This window comes from Neoarius graeffei, chromosome 9 (assembly GCF_027579695.1).
Source record: "Neoarius graeffei isolate fNeoGra1 chromosome 9, fNeoGra1.pri, whole genome shotgun sequence".
NCBI lineage: Eukaryota > Metazoa > Chordata > Actinopteri > Siluriformes > Ariidae > Neoarius > Neoarius graeffei.
In genome coordinates this window covers 69655139-69673115 of record NC_083577.1, presented here as the reverse complement: position 1 = coordinate 69673115, position 17977 = coordinate 69655139, and the positions used below count along the sequence as shown (strand labels likewise).

General features: G+C 41.4%; 1 protein-coding gene across 2 annotated transcripts in view; it reads left to right on the top strand.

Moving 5' to 3' along the window:
* The window catches only part of abcb6b (ATP-binding cassette, sub-family B (MDR/TAP), member 6b), a 138300-nt gene that overhangs the window by 117645 nt on the left and 2678 nt on the right, over nt 1-17977 (top strand). For both annotated transcript variants that reach the window (XM_060930174.1, XM_060930175.1), the window contains exons 14-18: nt 7305-7479; nt 8148-8260; nt 8805-8899; nt 11654-11722; nt 16367-16508. In XM_060930174.1, coding sequence (XP_060786157.1) covers nt 7305-7479; nt 8148-8260; nt 8805-8899; nt 11654-11722; nt 16367-16493 — 579 coding nt within the window. In that variant the 3' untranslated portion in view covers nt 16494-16508. The remainder of the gene's footprint in view (nt 1-7304; nt 7480-8147; nt 8261-8804; nt 8900-11653; nt 11723-16366; nt 16509-17977) is intronic.

Sequence of the window (17977 nt, the reverse complement as noted above, 5' to 3'; positions counted from 1 at the left end):
CATGTTGGTAGTGTTGCTGTCAAAACGGGAGAAGAAGGTGTTCAGCTGATCAGGGAGGGAGGGGCCAACTGTAGAGGGTGGGCAGGGGTTCTGTTTGTAGTTAGTAATTGTTCTGATCCCCTGCCACATGCTGCGGGTGTTGTTGACAGTAAGATGAGCTTGAGATTTTAATTAGCTCAGCAACAGATAGAGGAGTCATGAGAGTGAAAGAAGATGGTAAGTATAGAGAGCACACTACAGACATTTCAGAAGAAGAAGAAATAGTGTTAGAAAAACAGCTGGAAATGGAGATGATTTTATCATGGAAAAATTGTAGGAAAGAATTACATAGTTCTGCAGAACCACTCAGACCAGTATCAGATGCCTGAATAATCTTAGTAATAATAGAAAAAAGTGATCTAGGCCTAATGGTGGCTTTAATAATAGCAGAGGACAGGTAATATAATACAGTTTTGTATTTCTTAATGTAATCAGAGTAAGCTTGTGAGTGGACAACAAGACCAGTTCTTTTGTAAAGCCTCTCAAGACGTCGACCTGCTTCCTTCATTATCCAGAGCTCTGGACTGAACTGAGGGAGTAATGAGAAGAAGGCCCAAACCGAACCTTCTTAGGAGCAAACATATGTAAAACCGAAGAAATGGAAGAGTTGTACACAGTGAGAATCTCCGAATGAGAAGATAAGCCGAGAGGAGACAGAGAGGGCAGACGAGAAGGTATTTGGATCAACAGATTTGAGATTTTGATCTGTGATTTTAGTTTTATCTTGTCTCTGTATTGTGTCTGGTAAGGAAAAGCAGATTTGAATGAGATAGTGATCAGAGACCCAGGAACAGAGACGTCAAGCCCAGAGGTACATACTAGATCAAGGGTATGGCCCACGTACATGAGTGGGGAAGTCAGCATGCTGCCTAATGTTAAAGCATTCCAAAATGGCTTTAAATTCCCTTGCAGTAGCAGGGTCAGTATCAACATGGGGGGGAAGCCATGGCCTAATGGTTGGAGAAGCAGCTTTGGGATCAAAAGGTCACCGGTTCCATTCCCTAAACCAGCAGGAATGGCTTAAGTGCCCTTGAGCGAGGCACCTAATCCTCCCCAGGCTGCTCTGGGTATGTTGAACGTTGCGCTGCCTAAGAACGTCTGCTAAATGCCATTAATGTAATGTGATGTAATATTAAAATCACCTTATAACAGTACAGAGCAGTTAGTGCTACTAATTAATGTGAGCAAATCAATCTTTTCAGAGAAAAAGCTAGAGAGTAGTTTGGGCGGACGATAGAGGAAAAGAATAAGCAGAGGTTTGGGATCAAAAGACAGAACACTGGGGAGGTTAATGGTCACAGTTTTCAAGTATTCCTGGATATATTCCTGTAGTATTCCTGCCTGCGTGTCTGTACCTGTGGCATGGGGTTGGGTAAAAAAAACTATAGCCGGAGGGAGTGAGCAGATTAAGTTGTGTGTAGTCTTTGCCAGGTTTCCATGAGCAGCAGCATGTCCAGATTTTTATCTTCACTAATGTCTTTTAAGCAAGGTGACTTTGCCAGTAAGGGAACGACAGTTCCATAAGGCAAATGAGTGGGAATTGACCAAAGGGTTGTAAACATGGTTAGTGTGAGAACTGTCCATAGATATTAATGACTCGCGATTTATATTATGAGGACTGATAGAGTCAGTGCAGTGTGAGCAAGTCGGTCGGAAGGACCAAATAGATGTATAGAAGATGTGTAGTACAAGTTCTAGTAGCATTTAGAAGAGCAATGGATGTATTGTGGGCACCGTCTAATTCTGAGCAGTGTTGCTGTAGGAGTATACAGACAGGATGGCAGTTTTGCTCTTGCAGCTGAGTTGGAGAATAAACCAGGTCCATAGTGATAGAAAAAATAAACCAGTCTGAATGTGTACACACAGTTATGTACACAGGCCCAAAAAGCACTGCCAGCAGATGATATCTTGGAAGTTACGTCCCAAAGCTAAGCTAAGCCAAGCCAACCACACAGCCATCACAGCAAGCCATGTTAGCCAGAACCCAATGTTAGCCCAACGCCTATTCAGTATGAGAGGTGGAAAAGCAACCCCACCAGTCATAAACTGCCAAGAAACAGTGAGTAAAAGAATGGAAATTCACCTGCCGACTGAACTGAGGAGGAGAAAAAATATATTTGGGTGGGTGGGGGTGGATATATACACACACAGAGCAAGATATATATTATAGACACGAGTGTTTTACTGGGAAATATAAGACACTCATATTTTTCATACAAACTACATCCGGGACATTGAGTGACATATTTTTCACTCATGAAGAAATCAATGCACTGTCGTGATAAATCTGGGTATTTTTTGTTTGTGAATGTGTCTGTATAATAAAAAGGAAATAAAGAGATGCAATGGGTTTACAGTGATAAAATGGAAGATTAGACTGGTGTCAGTCATTCCATCATTTTCAGGAATGATCATCTGTTCGGTTTCACTTTGTGGTCTGTTGAAATTTGAACCTCACCACCTCACCTCACCCTTGTTGACCTCTCGATTGGACTCCAGCAACAATACTCATCCAGTTTCCACGATCTTTCAGTGATCTCTCCAAACATTCTACATCTTTATGTACAGTGTCTTTCAATAAAGTACCAACATAAGTTGCCTTTCTTCTGCCTCTGTTCACTTTCCTGAATTTGGACTGCCACAGAGCAAGTCATCATGCTATCTCCTACTTGTTTCTTACGCAGTGTCCAGCAAGTCTGAGTCTGGGTTGTCTGACTTTCTCAGACGCGTGGTGGGTCACCATAAAGCTTATCATTTGTCATGTGTTGCCACAGTGATACATTGAGAACCGTCCTCAACATTTTGGTATACATGCCGTCTAAAGTCTTTTCAAGAGCATTGTTGAGTGTTCAAGTTTCCGAACCCTACAGAAGAACAGACTCTATTGTAGCCAGAAATAGAATGATCGGAATCATCTTTGACAATGTTGATTTCCATATCTTGCTCAGTTTGTGACCAGCTTTCCATGCAAGCGCATTTCTTGTGTTCAAGTCGTTCTCTGTGCTTTCCATATGTGAGCCAAGATACTTGAAATTTTTGGCAATTTTGATGTTCTCTCCATTCCTTCCTTCCTTTCAATTCGATAGAATCCTGTTGTTCAAATACCATTGCTTTGGTTTTGGTCCCCACCTTAGCAGCTTCTAACTCCACTCTCATCAGAAATTCTTGTGCTTTTGCCAACTCCTCTGATAAGAGGGCGATATCATCTGCAAAGTCCATGTCAGTGACTGCTACCAGAGGTGATCTGCCACTTTCCCTTTTCACGATGATAAATCCGAGTTCTAGTTCTCTGCCACCTACTGTCTGCCTCATAGCGTAATCCAACACAATTGCAAGTAAGTATGAAGCCAGAGTATCTCCCTGCAAAATGCCAGCCAGAATTTCGAAGAGCTCTGTGTCACCATCTGGAGAAATAGCTCTGGCTTTGGTTCCCTCGTAGAATTTCATGATAGCATTGACGAGCTTTGTTGGAAGATCATGCGCATGAAGTATTTTTCTCATTTTTCCTCTGTGCACAGAACCAAAAGCTCTGCTGAAGTCAAGAAAGATAATGACTGCCTCTAAATTGTTACTCTTGCCTCCCTCATTGAGCATTCGTAGTGCAAGAATATGGGCTGCTGTTGATCTTTAGGTCGAAACCCGTTTTGGTCGGGTCTCAAGAGAGGGTCTGAAACTGGTTGCACTCTATTTAGTATCATCTTAATAATGGTCTTTGCAATCATTGAGGATGGTCTAATACCCCTGTAGTTATCAGTGACGACCTAGATCTAGACGACCTTTCTTAGATAGCGGAATGATGTTGATGACGGACCACTGATCTGGTTTCTGACAGTCATTGATTAGATTTTTGGTGGATGTCATTCAGATCACACCTTTTTAAGGCCTCAGGTGGAATACCATCAGGTCCTGGAATTTTCCCTTCAGTGAGGGAACTTGCAGCTTTCTCTACCTCCTCAATTTTGAACTATCTATCATTGATATCTTGGTCTTTGAAAACAGTTGGAATGTCTTCATTATCATCTCCCTCAATCACAGGCTCTTTCCCCACTAGATTGCAGAAGTGAGTTTCCCACTTTTTCAGTCTTTCCTCCTTTGTTGCACTTGTGAAGATGCCTTTTGGTGCAGACTTGCGTCCAGTGATCTTGTTGATCAGCTTCCAGCTTTCTCTGTGTTTTGTCCAAGCATTAGCATTCTCCAGTTTCTTGCTTACACTACCGTTCAAAAGTTTGGGGTCACTTTGAAATGTCCTTATTTTTGAAAGAAAAGCACTGTTCTTTTCAATGAAGATCACTTTAAACTAATCAGAAATACACTCTATCCATTGCTAATGTGGTAAATGACTGTTCTAGCTGCAAATGTCTGGTTTTTGGTGCATTATCTACATAGGTGTATAGAGGCCCATTTCCAGCAACTCTCACTCCAGTGTTCTAATGGTACAATGTGTTTGCTCATTGCCTCAGAAGGCTAATTAGAAGGACGATTAGAAAACCCTTGTACAATCATGTTAGCACAGCTGAAAACAGTTGAGCTCTTTAGAGAAGCTATAAAACTGACCTTCCTTTGAGCAGATTGAGTTTCTGGAGCATCACATTTGTGGGGTCGATTAAATGCTCAAAATGGCCAGAAAAATGTCTTGACTATATTTTCTATTCATTTTACAACTTATGGTGGTAAATAAAAGTGTGACTTTTCACGGAAAACACAAAATTGTCTGGGTGACCCCAAACTTTTGAACGGTAGTGTAGGTCTTCAAAAAGTTCATAGTAAACATTCTCCAGATTATCTTTTTCTTCCTGTAATCATTCCTGGTTGACTCTTGTACTATCCTCCGAGTATGCATGAAACGCATCCTGTACTTTCTTCCTCGCGTCTTTGACCAGTTGATTGTCAGCAAAATTCTTATGATTGGGCTTCTTTTTTGGTATCATGAAATTTTAAGATGATTTGTTAACTTTGTCAAATGGCTTCTTAATATGATCACTACTTACTGAGCCCAGTGCCATTGTCCTTGTTCTACTGTATGTTTACCCTGTGAACCCAAGAGCAGGCAGCCTAATGAATTATTTCCAAGTAGATGACGGTGGAGATTACTGAACAATATGGATTACTTTCAAATGAAAGGAATTTTATTTATTTATTTATTTATAGGCTTAGTGACTCAGGCCATACTATTGGTCAAAAGGCCATTTGCACCAACCAAAAGCCTGACACAACCCTGCTCTCCCCCCTGTTCTCTCCTTACTTGCTGTTTGGCTTGATTAAGGGTATTACTGAAGAAAGAGTCAAAACAGTGGATTTAAACTCCCAATTGTCTATTTCATGATATATAAGATATGCATTTTACTTTTTTGGTCGATGCTTTTTATCAAGGAGCATCTTACAATGAAGACAGGATAGAACTGATAGAGCGAGTTGAGGAGGTAGATGTCTTGTTAAGGATTCAATACCCCATTCCCGTTCATAGTGAAAACCATATATTTTCCGTTTTTATGCAGTAATGGTATCGTGTGGGAGCAAAACAGCAAAGTTAAAACGTTAATCTGCTCCCATCGACCTAGTAACATTTACGGAAATCTTTTATTATGGCTCCAATGGAAATTGGAACCGTCAATTTTACATCTTTTACTTAATTTTAATATTAATTTTATTTTAATGTTAATTTTACACATGCACTCTCTTGGAGACCGCTCGCTTTTGTGTTTTTGCGCACAGGTGAAACAGAGCTCTCTCCGTTCTTACATTGGGGTTGTCCCTCAAGATACTGTACTTTTTATACTGTCAATTTTGAAATCCCTGCTTTCTTTTTTTAATTTGCATTTTCCATATCGTCCCAACATTTTCCTGATTTTGGGTTTGTACGTCATAGTGCATTGCATTCTGGGTGTGTAGTTCTAGGGGTTATGCTTGAGCAAGTCAGTGTATAAGCAAGAATGTTTTAAGTTGCCTTTGCTTGAACAAAATAAGTGTTGAACAGGAACACAGGTTAAACAGGAAAAACGCTCTCAACCAAGCTGTGATGCAACTCGACTCTTGCAATGTTGCTAACGACCTCATGTCTCAGCTTCTGACTTGGGCTTTTCACAACACTGGACTTGCCGCCTCGTGAGTTATACGTCGTATCGAGTTTTGTGATTGTTGCTCTGTAGCATTCTGTTAAATACAGTCGGGTGGGAATACACAATATCTATTATTATGTTTGTGAAAGACTGAGTGGGAAAGAAAATGTAACTCTTCTGTGTTGTTTTTACCTCGTACACTAATGGATTTCATATGTAAAAGGTGCTCAACAGTGGCAGTTTGGCAGTGCTGGCACTTAGGCCAAGTTTACATTCGACCGTATCTGTCTCGTTTTCTTTGCGGATGCACTGTCCGTTTACATTAAACCGCCTGGAAACGCCGGGAAACGGGAATCCGCCAGGGTCCACGTATTCAATCTAGATCGTGTCTGGTCCGGTGCTGTGTAAACATTGAGAATACGCGGATACGCTGTGCTGAGCTCTAGCTGGCGTCATCATTGGACAACGTCACTGTGACATCCACCTTCCTGATTCGCTGGCGTTGGTCATGTGACGCGACTGCTGAAAAACGGCGCGGACTTCCGCCTTGTATCACCTTTCATTAAAGAGTATAAAAGTATGAAAATACTGCAAATACTGATGCAAATACTGCCCATTATGTAGTTATGATTGTCTTTAGGCTTGCCATCCTTCCACTTGCAAGTGGTAAGTGATCTGCGCTGGGATCACACACACAGCGGCTCAGTCCCGAATCACTGCTTGTGCACTTCACTCGCGCGCTCTGTGAGCTGCGCAGGGCCGGAGTGCGCACCCTCCAGAGGGCACTTGCTGTTCAGGGTGGACTGATTTGGAGCGCAGGATGCCTGCGGAGCCGAGCGTATCCGTGTATTGGTGTTGCTGTGTGCACGCGAATCGTGTATTGGTGTTGCTGTGTGCACACTAATCGTTTTAAAAACGTTAATCTGATGATCCGCTGATACGGTCTAATGTAAACTTGGCCTTAAACTCACAACCTTCTGATCAGTAGACCAAAGCTTTAACTTCTGAGCTACCACTGCCCAAATAACACTGCTTCTTTACAGGTCCCTGGAGACATCCATATTCACAAGAAATAAAATTTGCACAAATTTTTGAGATTTTTATTTTCTAGTCAGAATTATATAAAAGTGCTCATTGTCCTATTTTCAAGTCAGTGTTTTCTGTGTACACTCTCTTGTGGCCCACTTGCTTTTGTGTTTTTGCGCACAGGTGAAACAGAGCTCTCTCCGTTCTTACATTGGGGTCGTCCCTCAGGATACCGTTCTCTTTAATGACAACATCCAGGAGAACATCCGTTATGGACGGATCAGTGCCACTGACCGGGAAGTGGAAGAGGCCGCGATGGCTGCCGACATCCACCATAAAATCCTTTCCCTTCCAGATGGTGCGTCACTTCACCACAACAAAAGAAAATTAGCTATTTTTATCAAAATTATATTTTAAAATGTACCTGCAAACTTTGACAAATGTTATGAATGTTATATTAATTTTCAGATTATATTTACATATAGCAGTTTGACTACTGGTCATTTTTTGCTTCAAAACACCTCTAGATGGTTTCGTTTACTGCTTTAGAAATACGCTGAAATTTTTGGAAATTAATGAAAATTTCCTTTTAAGTGAGCTAGCTGCGTAGCTTTTACATAAATAGTTCTCAAATCTTTTTGACTGCAGAAGCCCCTTTCAGTAATCTTTTCCACAGGGTACCAGATTAGCAAAAGAACATAAAGCATATGATTCGATGTTACAAAGCAAGTATTCAATGCAAGTAGTACCCAGATGTTCCAAAATACAATATCTACAAGGAAAATTGTATAATTTGCTTTTGCTTTTATCAGTCATGAGTTTTGCATTTGTGTTTAATGAGATTCCAAAGACCACTGGTGTTGACAATCAAGCAGGACCTTCTATTGCTTGTAAAAGCATAATGTGCCTAAATGCAGGCTGGTTCAGGTTCACGTTAAAATAACAGCTGTGAAGGAGTCATACCTTTTGAAAAAGAATGTAGTTAATGTGCGTTATGAGATACAGGTGTCTGTGATTTTATCTCAGGATATGACACTCAGGTCGGGGAGAGGGGCCTCAAGCTAAGTGGAGGTGAGAAGCAGAGAGTGGCCATCGCTCGCACCATCCTCAAAGCCCCCCGAATCATCCTGCTGGACGAGGTGTGTAATGTCTTTTCGGCTCAAAGAAATGCCTTTCTTTATATTCGTGCATCAATAAAAAAGTGGAAAAATGCAAGCACACGGGTAGATGTGCTTCTATCTAACACCTCATCTCATTCATCTCATTATCTGTAGCCGCTTTATCCTGTTCTACAGGGTCGCAGGCAAGCTGGAGCCTATCCCAGCTGACTACGGGCGAAAGGCGGGGTACACCCTGGACAAGTCGCCAGGTCATCACACAGACAACCATTCACACCTACGGTCAATTTAGAGTCACCAGTTAACCTAACCTGCATGTCTTTGGACTGTGGGGGAAACCGGAGCACCCGGAGGAAACCCACGCGGACACGGGGAGAACATGCAAACTCCGCACAGAAAGGCCCTCGCCGGCCACGGGGCTCGAACCCAGACCTTCTTGCTGTGAGGCGACAGCGCTAACCACTACACCACCGTGCCGCCCCTATCTAACACCTAATGATTATCATTAAGATCTGCTAGCTTCAAGCTTAAAGTTCTCTTACTTAATTATCCCATGTTCTTCTAGGCTACTTCTGCTTTGGACACACAAACAGAACGCAACATCCAGGCCTCGCTTGCCAGAGTGTGTGCCAGCAAGACGACTATTGTGGTGGCACACAGGTATTCTTCTTCTTCTCATTTAGCTATGGCAATCAATTTAAAGAAGATTACGAATATCCTTGTCATGTGTTCTCAAAGTACAAGGTGCTTACAGTTAAGATGCGTTTGAATGTGATCAAGGGTAGCTGTAACCTCACTCACCCCAAGCCATCTGGGGCCAGGACATAAAAGTAAGAAAAATCCTTCCATCAACTTCTCTAAAGCCAAAGCCCTTTGATAATATCATTTATTGATATAAACGGCAGTGTGGCCATCTGGGAAAGATCTCAGTCACTAATTAAATTGATCTGTTTGTCCTAAAACCCAGTGGCCTCAAAATACCACTGTCTAGTGGATTTAAGGGGGTGTATAGAACACAAAACCCTCAACATTAGTCGGTGTCCATCTGTATCAGGTATGTAAAGTTGGAAATCGTACTAATGATTGTAGAAAAATAAATGCTGCAAATAAAGTAAAATTCATGTCCAGTTTCAGACACCACAAGCAAGATTTAAAAAAAAAAAATCCGTCCAGGCCTCACAGTGTTTCCTATGCCACACCATTCATTTGCACCTGGAGGTATTTACTGAGGTGTATTAGCTTATATATGGATTTTATTTTATGCTTGAACTCATTAACACGTCACCTCTCTCAGTTCTTTTTTTTTCCCCCATATCCTTTACTTCTGCCTTTCTGTCCCTCTGTGTCCATCTTTATCCATTCTCATTTTGCCTGTCCTTCCTTCCTTCCTTCCTTCCTTCCTTCCTTCCTTCCTTCCTTCCTTCCTTCCTTCCTTCTCTCTGCCCCTTTCTCTCATTTTCTTGCTATCAGTCAGCCTTTTGTCTTTTTTCATCTTCACAATATTCTTTCCCCTCTTTCTCACTTTTTTCCTTCCCTCAGAAAATTGTAAACACATCATGATCAGAGTCTGCATGCTTTGATCCCGTCCAGCCTCTGAGACTATGGTGCCACTTTGATCTGTTTTGGGGTGGTGGTTCTGGGGGGGGTGACAATCAATAAAGAAGTCTTAGCTCTTTTGTTTGAAGTTGAAGGGTGACTGTGTGAGAAGATGACCCACAGATGGGTGGGGTGTGAATTAAAAGGCATTGCGGTGTGTGTGTGTGCGTGTGTAAGTGTTATGAACCATTGTGTTTAGCTAAGTGTTCAACCAAACGATGCATGAGATCATTTGTTTCTCTTTGTGCTCGTGCAGGGCGGAGGAGTTGATGGTATTTGCATGAGAATAAATGGATTTCAATTAATGTATAAGTGATCTATGTTCTTTGTATAATGCTCCACTTGAAGCTTATAGATTGTTCTCCATATGGGGTGCTAGATAATTTGTTCTTCAGAGTTTTTCTGCAGCTTTTTCTTTGCACGTTCAATGAACGACAAGATTAATTGATTGGAATAACTGTTTTATTCTGTCCACGTTCACTGGATTTTGAGAAACGGAGCATTTTTATTTTTACTTTTTGCAAATTCGTTAAATGAAAACTTGATACAAAACGTCCAACAAAATCATTTCCGGTTGGAATATAAACAAGCCGGCGAAACGACAGAAGCAGTTTGTAAAAATGCTATAATAATAATTCTTGAAAAATAAAGAAAGATGCATTCTTACCATCAAATAGTTTTATTCTAGCCTAGTAAACTAGACCCACCCGCCTAGCGGCCAAAAATATTTTTGCCTACGAGTGGGTCTAGCCTCGCACCATATAAACAAAAACACCCCGGGCATCAAATCATGCCCGCTAATCACAACGCAAGGTTTTTGTTTGGATTCTTTGGGCGGGCTTTTGCAGGAGTGACGACAAAGCTGCGCGACGCTGGAGAAAGCGCAACAGGAAAGATGGCTACGGCTAGTGAACAGCGCGCGTTTGACTCCACTTTGGAATCAGTTTTAGAAGAATTAGACTTGGAGTTTTCGTTGAAACATGAGCAGGAAGAGGCTCTCCGCTCATTCCTTTTCAAGAAGGACGTTTTCGCTGTTTTGCCGACCGGCTATGGCAAAAGTCTGATCTACCAGCTGGCTCCGCTCGTAGCCAAAAGGATGGGGCTAGTTTGTGCAGTACGAAGAATTAATAAACAGCTTTGAAACATTACTTTTTGATTGTTTCTTATTTTCCCGTTATTTTAAATTTAAGGGAAATTATTTCACCAAACACCACTAAATAAAAACTCTCAAAAACAGTTTAAGCAAACCCTTGAAAAACACTTGAAAAAAAATAAAAGTGTATGTTAAGTATGTGGTACAGACTCCAAACTTGTGGTCATTATCTCCAAACTTCTTAATATCTAGAACCTGTTTATTAATTAATACGCATTTTGAAAAATTATTTATTTCAAGGTCTCCCCCACTGCTTTCTGTCGCTCTGACTACGTCACAGTCACTGTTGCGCTGATTGGTCAGAGCGTTGGCCTATACGCACAGAGACAGTTTGAAAGACAGCGGTTTGTTCCACCCCCACCCTTCAGAAATGTCTACGGATCGAGGCCAGACTAAATATTCACATTTAGTCTGGCTTGCCAGGCTAGTTTTATTCCATATTTTGTTGCTTTTTTTTTTTGTATTGTTTTCAAGTAGAGTTTTTATTTCGTCCTCGGTTGGTTCAGCAACACGTGCCGCCATTTTGTTTTTCTCTACTCATGATATATGAGCCGATATCCTAGTAGTAAATTAGCTAATCAGAGCACGAGATTGCTCATATCCAGGAAATGTGGATCGAATAATATGTATTTAAAAAGCCATAATTTTGAATACTCTGTTTGCAGGTTATCCACTATAATTGCTTCAGACCTGATTCTGGTTCTGCATGATGGCCAGATTGTGGAGCGTGGAAGGTTGGTGAATTTATATTTGTAACAGTTCGTAAAAAAAAGACACCCAACAAACAACATGAGCAGTATAAGAGAGAGAAGTGTGAAACTCTCTCTTTCCTGCATGACTGAAATCACTTTGATTTCTTGAGGAAATACAACCCCGATTCCAAAAAAGTTGGGACAAAGTACAAATTGTAAATAAAAACGGAATGCAATAATTTACAAATCTCAAAAACTGATATTGTATTCACAATAGAACATAGACAACATATCAAATGTCGAAAGTGAGACATTTTGAAATTTCATGCCAAATATTGGCTCATTTGAAATTTTGTGACAGCAACACATCTCAAAAAAGTTGGGACAGGGGCAATAAGAGGCCGGAAAAGTTAAAGGTACAAAAAAAGAACAGCTGGAGGACCAAATTGCAACTCATTAGGTCAATTGGCAATAGGTCATTAACATGACTGGGTATAAAAAGAGCATCTTGGAGTGGCAGCGGCTCTCAGAAGTAAAGATGGGAAGAGGATCACCAATCCCCCTAATTCTGCGCCGACAAATAGTGGAGCAATATCAGAAAGGAGTTCGACAGTGTAAAATTGCAAAGAGTTTGAACATATCATCTACAGTGCATAATATCATCAAAAGATTCAGAGAATCTGGAAGAATCTCTGTGCGTAAGGGTCAAGGCCGGAAAACCATACTGGGTGCCCGTGATCTTCGGGCCCTTAGACGGCACTGCATCACATACAGGCATGCTTCTGTATTGGAAATCACAAAATGGGCTCAGGAATATTTCCAGAGAACATTATCTGTGAACACAATTCACCGTGCCATCCGCCGTTGCCAGCTAAAACTCTATAGTTCAAAGAAGAAGCCGTATCTAAACATGATCCAGAAGCGCAGACGTCTTCTCTGAGCTTCATGGACTGTGGCAAAGTGGAAAACTGTTCTGTGGTCAGACGAATCAAAATTTGAAGTTCTTTATGGAAATCAGGGACGCCGTGTCATTCGGACTAAAGAGGAGAAGGACAACCCAAGTTGTTATCAGCGCTCAGTTCAGAAGCCTGCATCTCTGATGGTATGGGGTTGCATTAGTGCGTGTGGCATGGGCAGCTTACACATCTGGAAAGACACCATCAATGCTGAAAGGTATATCCAGGTTCTAGAGCAACATATGCTCCCATCCAGACGGCGTCTCTTTCAGGGAAAACCTTGCATTTTCCAACATGACAATGCCAAACCGCATACTGCTTCAATTACAGCATCATGGCTGCATAGAAGAAGGGTCCGGGTACTGAACTGGCCAGCCTGCAGTCCAGATCTTTCACCCATAGAAAACATTTGGCGCATCATAAAACGGAAGATACGACAAAAAAGACCTAAGACAGTTGAGCAACTAGAATTCTACATTAGACAAGAATGGGTTAACATTCCTATCCCTAAACTTGAGCAACTTGTCTCCTCAGTCCCCAGACGTTTACAGACTGTTGTAAAGAGAAAAGGGGATGTCTCACAGTGGTAAACATAGCCTTGTCCCAACTTTTTTGAGATGTGTTGTTGTCATGAAATTTAAAATCACCTAATTTTTCTCTTTAAATGATACATTTTCTCAGTTTAAACATTTGATATGTCATCTATGTTCTATTCTGAATAAAATATGGAATTTTGAAACTTCCACATCATTGCATTCCGTTTTTATTTACAATTTGTACTTTGTCCCAACTTTTTTGGAATCGGGGTTGTAAATGATGGACATGTTGGGACAGTCAGGGTTCAGTGGACTGAACTAAGTGAAGCATTAGTTGGGAAGGTGTGTGTGTGAGCGCGCACAGCCCTCAGGTGGGACTGTTCTGAGGCCCAGATCATGTAGGGTGTGGGCTGCTCGGACACTCAGAGGCCATATCCTGTATTTGAGAAGATGAGCACAAACTCAGACAGCCCTGAGGTAAAGGCAATTGATCGACGGATAACGCTAAAGACACGACACACACTCCCTTGCTAATGGCGTTTTTCACTGACTCTAACCCAGCAAGCCCCGTGCAAACTGCAGCACACAGTTTTGTCCCATTCTGCCCTTTGATATATGATTCATCAGCCACCCCCAAAAACACAGGCATTCTCATATACACTCACATGTACGCTCGTACAGCCTATAGGGATGTAACCTCATACCTTGCACATTCATCCCTGACTGACACTGCGATGTAAACACACACAGGCTTTTAAGCCACAAAGACTGCATATCAGAATACACTCACACATTCATCTTCTCTCACACACACATACACACTTACAGGAAATGAAGCAAAAGGTGAAAAGGTAATACCTTTAGGAAGGAAGTTTTAATTATAAAAGTTCCCAGGTTGGAAGTCAGCTGCATGAACAGGTACCTGGCCAAGGAAAGGCATTCTTTATTAATTCAAGCTGAGAATCTTGGAGCTCAAAATTAAGCAGGAAAATCTTTTGAAACCTGCTTCCATTTTTTATCCTGATGCGCTGTTCCTTTACAAGGTGACAGCTCCCTGACTTCACAGTCTAACGCTTCACACTGCAAGGCTTAATGCTCAATTCCGATTTTTTTGTGAAATCCGATTTTTTTGTGAGGTCGTTCACATTAACAAATATATGCGACTTGTATATGATCCTCAGTATGAACGAAAAGCGACCTAAAAGTGTTCTGCATGCGCATTGCAGGATACGATGACGTCACACGCAGTGAGCATGGCCAGTGTTTACGGAAGTAAAACTGCCCGGTTGCGGTATGACTCATCCAATCTAGCTTGAATAGCTGCATCCCCCCAAATGGAAATCAGCTCCCTAACCTCTGCGTCCTTCCATTCAGAAGATTCAGAACCTTCACAGCCCGAAGCGTCCCTCGCATTGATGTCATGCGCACGGGCGCAGATACGTTTTTTGAACTGGGGGGGACAAAAAACTGGGGGGGACAAAGCTGCCAGCAAACCAACCCCAACCCCGATATGCCTGTCAAACTTGTTGTGGGTTACTATAGCAACCAAGCTCGAGCTCGCAACCTGTGCAGTCTGCGCAGCTCAACCAACCGAATATCAGTCTTTGTTTTATGTGAATTGTTGCAACTATGTATACACTGCTGTGCACCTCAATAAACCGAATGGTAATTAGTCTTTTGATTTTTCCGTGAGGTTTGCCTTATGCAAAGTGGGGGGGGGGGGGGGGGGACCGAACGAAGTGAATTTAAATCTGGGTGGGACGAATCCCACCCGTCCCCCCCTCTATCTGCGCCCGTGATTATGCGCCATGTTGTTGTAACTTTTTTTGAGAGACCCGCCGCCTACTTCAGCGCAGAATAGTGACGTTTGTGGCTTGTTGATGGCGTGTAAGTCGGATGAATGCGACCTGGCGGTTCAGACTGAAGTCGCATATGAAAAGAGCGGATAGGGATCGGAATTAGGACCACATATCCAAACGGCCTGGGTCGGATTTGAAAAAATCGGATCTGTGTCGTTCATATTGTCAATAAAAGATCGGATACAGGTCACATATGGGCGAAAAGATCGGATTTGAGTCACTTCAGCCTGCAGTGTGAACGTAGCCTAAGACTGGCCCTACACTAGAGGACAACTGACCCGATTTTGGGTCTGAGTCACCCCTTCTAATAATTGTGGAGGCATTCTTGATTCAAGGCTGATTATCTGCACAAATGATTCTCTAGTGTGAGGGCTTTAGAGACATAGAATATGCCTCTAAAGGTTACTGACTGGATCGGAGCCTGCCTGATCTCGAATCATAAATATCAAATCTTTGATCTCGCATTCAAAATCCTGTCATGTGGAAGGAAGAGCAATGGAATTTTGAGCAATAACCCACAATAGACAATGAGAACGAGCTGACTGGAAAGCGTCACCAAGCAGATGCTGCGTATTTGTGTAGAACGGCATCTCCACGGCAGTGGAAGGACGGAGAATGCGTGAACATCACTACATTTCTAATTATCACAGGTTTCACTCTCCCCTCCACCTGTGTACAAATAATGTTAGCTTGTAGCAGTAGCTTGCACTAGCTCACCTGCAACTTGCGCTGCAAAATGTATAAAAGCCATGCTGATTCGGTCTTCTCAGCCATGACTTCATGCACATTTTTTTCTCATCTTTTGTTTTTTGGTGCAAAACATAACACACAAATAAGTACAACCAGATGACAATGCCGGTCCGCCTCCATGTTTGTTTTGCACCAAAGTCACGTTTGATCACACGAGTTTCTGTGAGATCCCAAGTCCCTGGAACCACCACACTGAAATTGTTTCATATGAAGGTCAAGTATGTGGTCTTGCTTCTTGACCGAATAATCTGGTCTGTGTGTTCTTACAATTAAAATATTAAACAAGTTAAATTGTCTGTGGTCTCCTATGTTTTAAAATCGGTCAGTATTTGAAATCCTCTAGTGTGCACCAGGCATAATACAGTCCAACACTTTACAGTGCAGTCTTCCTCTAGATTAATTATGCTCTCGGTGGATTTGACCTTATGTCCTCCAAACTGAGTCTCAGCCAGACCAGATTTTACAGAAAAGGCCTAATGGCCCCAAGAGGCCCCTCATCCCTTAGCCCTTAGGCAATCTGTAGAAACGAAGAGTTTCAGTTTGTTATTCAGTGTGAAGCTCAGTGCCTGTTTGTTGGTGTTGCAGGCACGAGGAGCTGCTGGCCCTGCAGGGACTGTACTCAGCCATGTGGCAAAAACAGCAACAGCAACAAGATCTAGAACCAAGTGCTTCCTCAGATACAGAAACAAAAGAGCAGCAAGATGGAGAATGATTGATTGAAGTCCAGGTAAATGTGAAAGATCCAAAGAACGAAATATGCCAGGTGACCTTAAGCAGAAGAAAATATTCAAGAAAGTCTCCTGAGAAACATTCACTGCTTAGCTGTTATTGTGCCAAGCTCTTACTTTCTAGTTTAAATCCTTATAACATTCTGTCTGTAAATGTGAAGACATTTGTATTCAGTAAAACACAACTGTAACATTGAGTACGTTATTATGAGATCTGTGCTCATCACTCTCTCTCACTCACACACACATATCAGGTCTTTGAACCAGAATTTTTTTCCTATTGGTTCGTTCCGAACAGAAACGGAATTTTAACGTTTCCGGTTTTGGGTTCCACCATTAAATAGACGTTCCCGAACCGGTTAGAACAAAAAAATTTCGTTCCCGGAACGGTTAATTACGTTCCCTGTCAGCTGTTTAACAAATGGCTATAAAATTATGTCTCTGTCTCATCCAGCTTAAGCCAAATGTAGGCTAATTCTATTACAACCTTCATTAAATAAGACAAGAAATAATTCAAAACAATTATTATTTCAAATGTTGGCGATTTGGATTCTCAGTATGTCTTCCCATCTACACAAACAGAAAAAGTGCCAAAAATGAAAGATAATTCGTTTAGTGTGTTACCAAAGGCTAGTCAGGCCCTATGCATTGATAGGCTAACAGAGGTTAACGTCATTTAATGTTCGCGAGCCTCTCATTAACGTGGACAAATATACTGATATCGTGTTTGAAATTGACGTTTTTGAATAACGATAGACTGCAATATTTACCTCTTATTTAAGATGTGGAGACGTGATAGTAGTCCACCCTCCCGCTCTCTCCATTCAGTCAGCGAACGTCACACAGGAAGTGAACCCCAGCAGGTCATAGAAACTTGCGCAGGAGAAGAATGACTTTTTTATTTGTAGGCTACGGAAACTTTTAATTTTACCATTATTTTTAATAAGCGTTTCTGTTCCGGAACATAAAAAATAATAAAGTTTCTGTTCCATGTGAAATAGAAAAAGTTCCCGGTTTTCGTTTTCGTTCCTTGAACCGGTTCAAAGCCCTGAGATATATATATATATATATATATATATATATATATATATATATATATATATATATCCACATTCACTGGATATGAGCAATTGTGTGCTTTGATTGGCTACTCTACTACTAGGCTATCAGCTTGTATACCGAGTAGAGAAAAACAAAATGGCGGAGCATGTTGCTCAACCAACCAAGGACAAAATAAAAACTACTCAAAAACAAAACCCCAAAAAATACAAAAAAAGCAACAAAATATGGAATGAAAGTATTTGATGGTAAGAACATATTTTTTTTCGAAGAATTATTATTATAGCATTTTTCACAAATTGCTACTGTCATTTCACCAGTTTGTTTACATTCCAAGTGGAAATGATTTTCTTGGATGTTTTGTATAAAGTTTTTATTTATGGAATTTGCAGAAAATAAAAATGCTTTG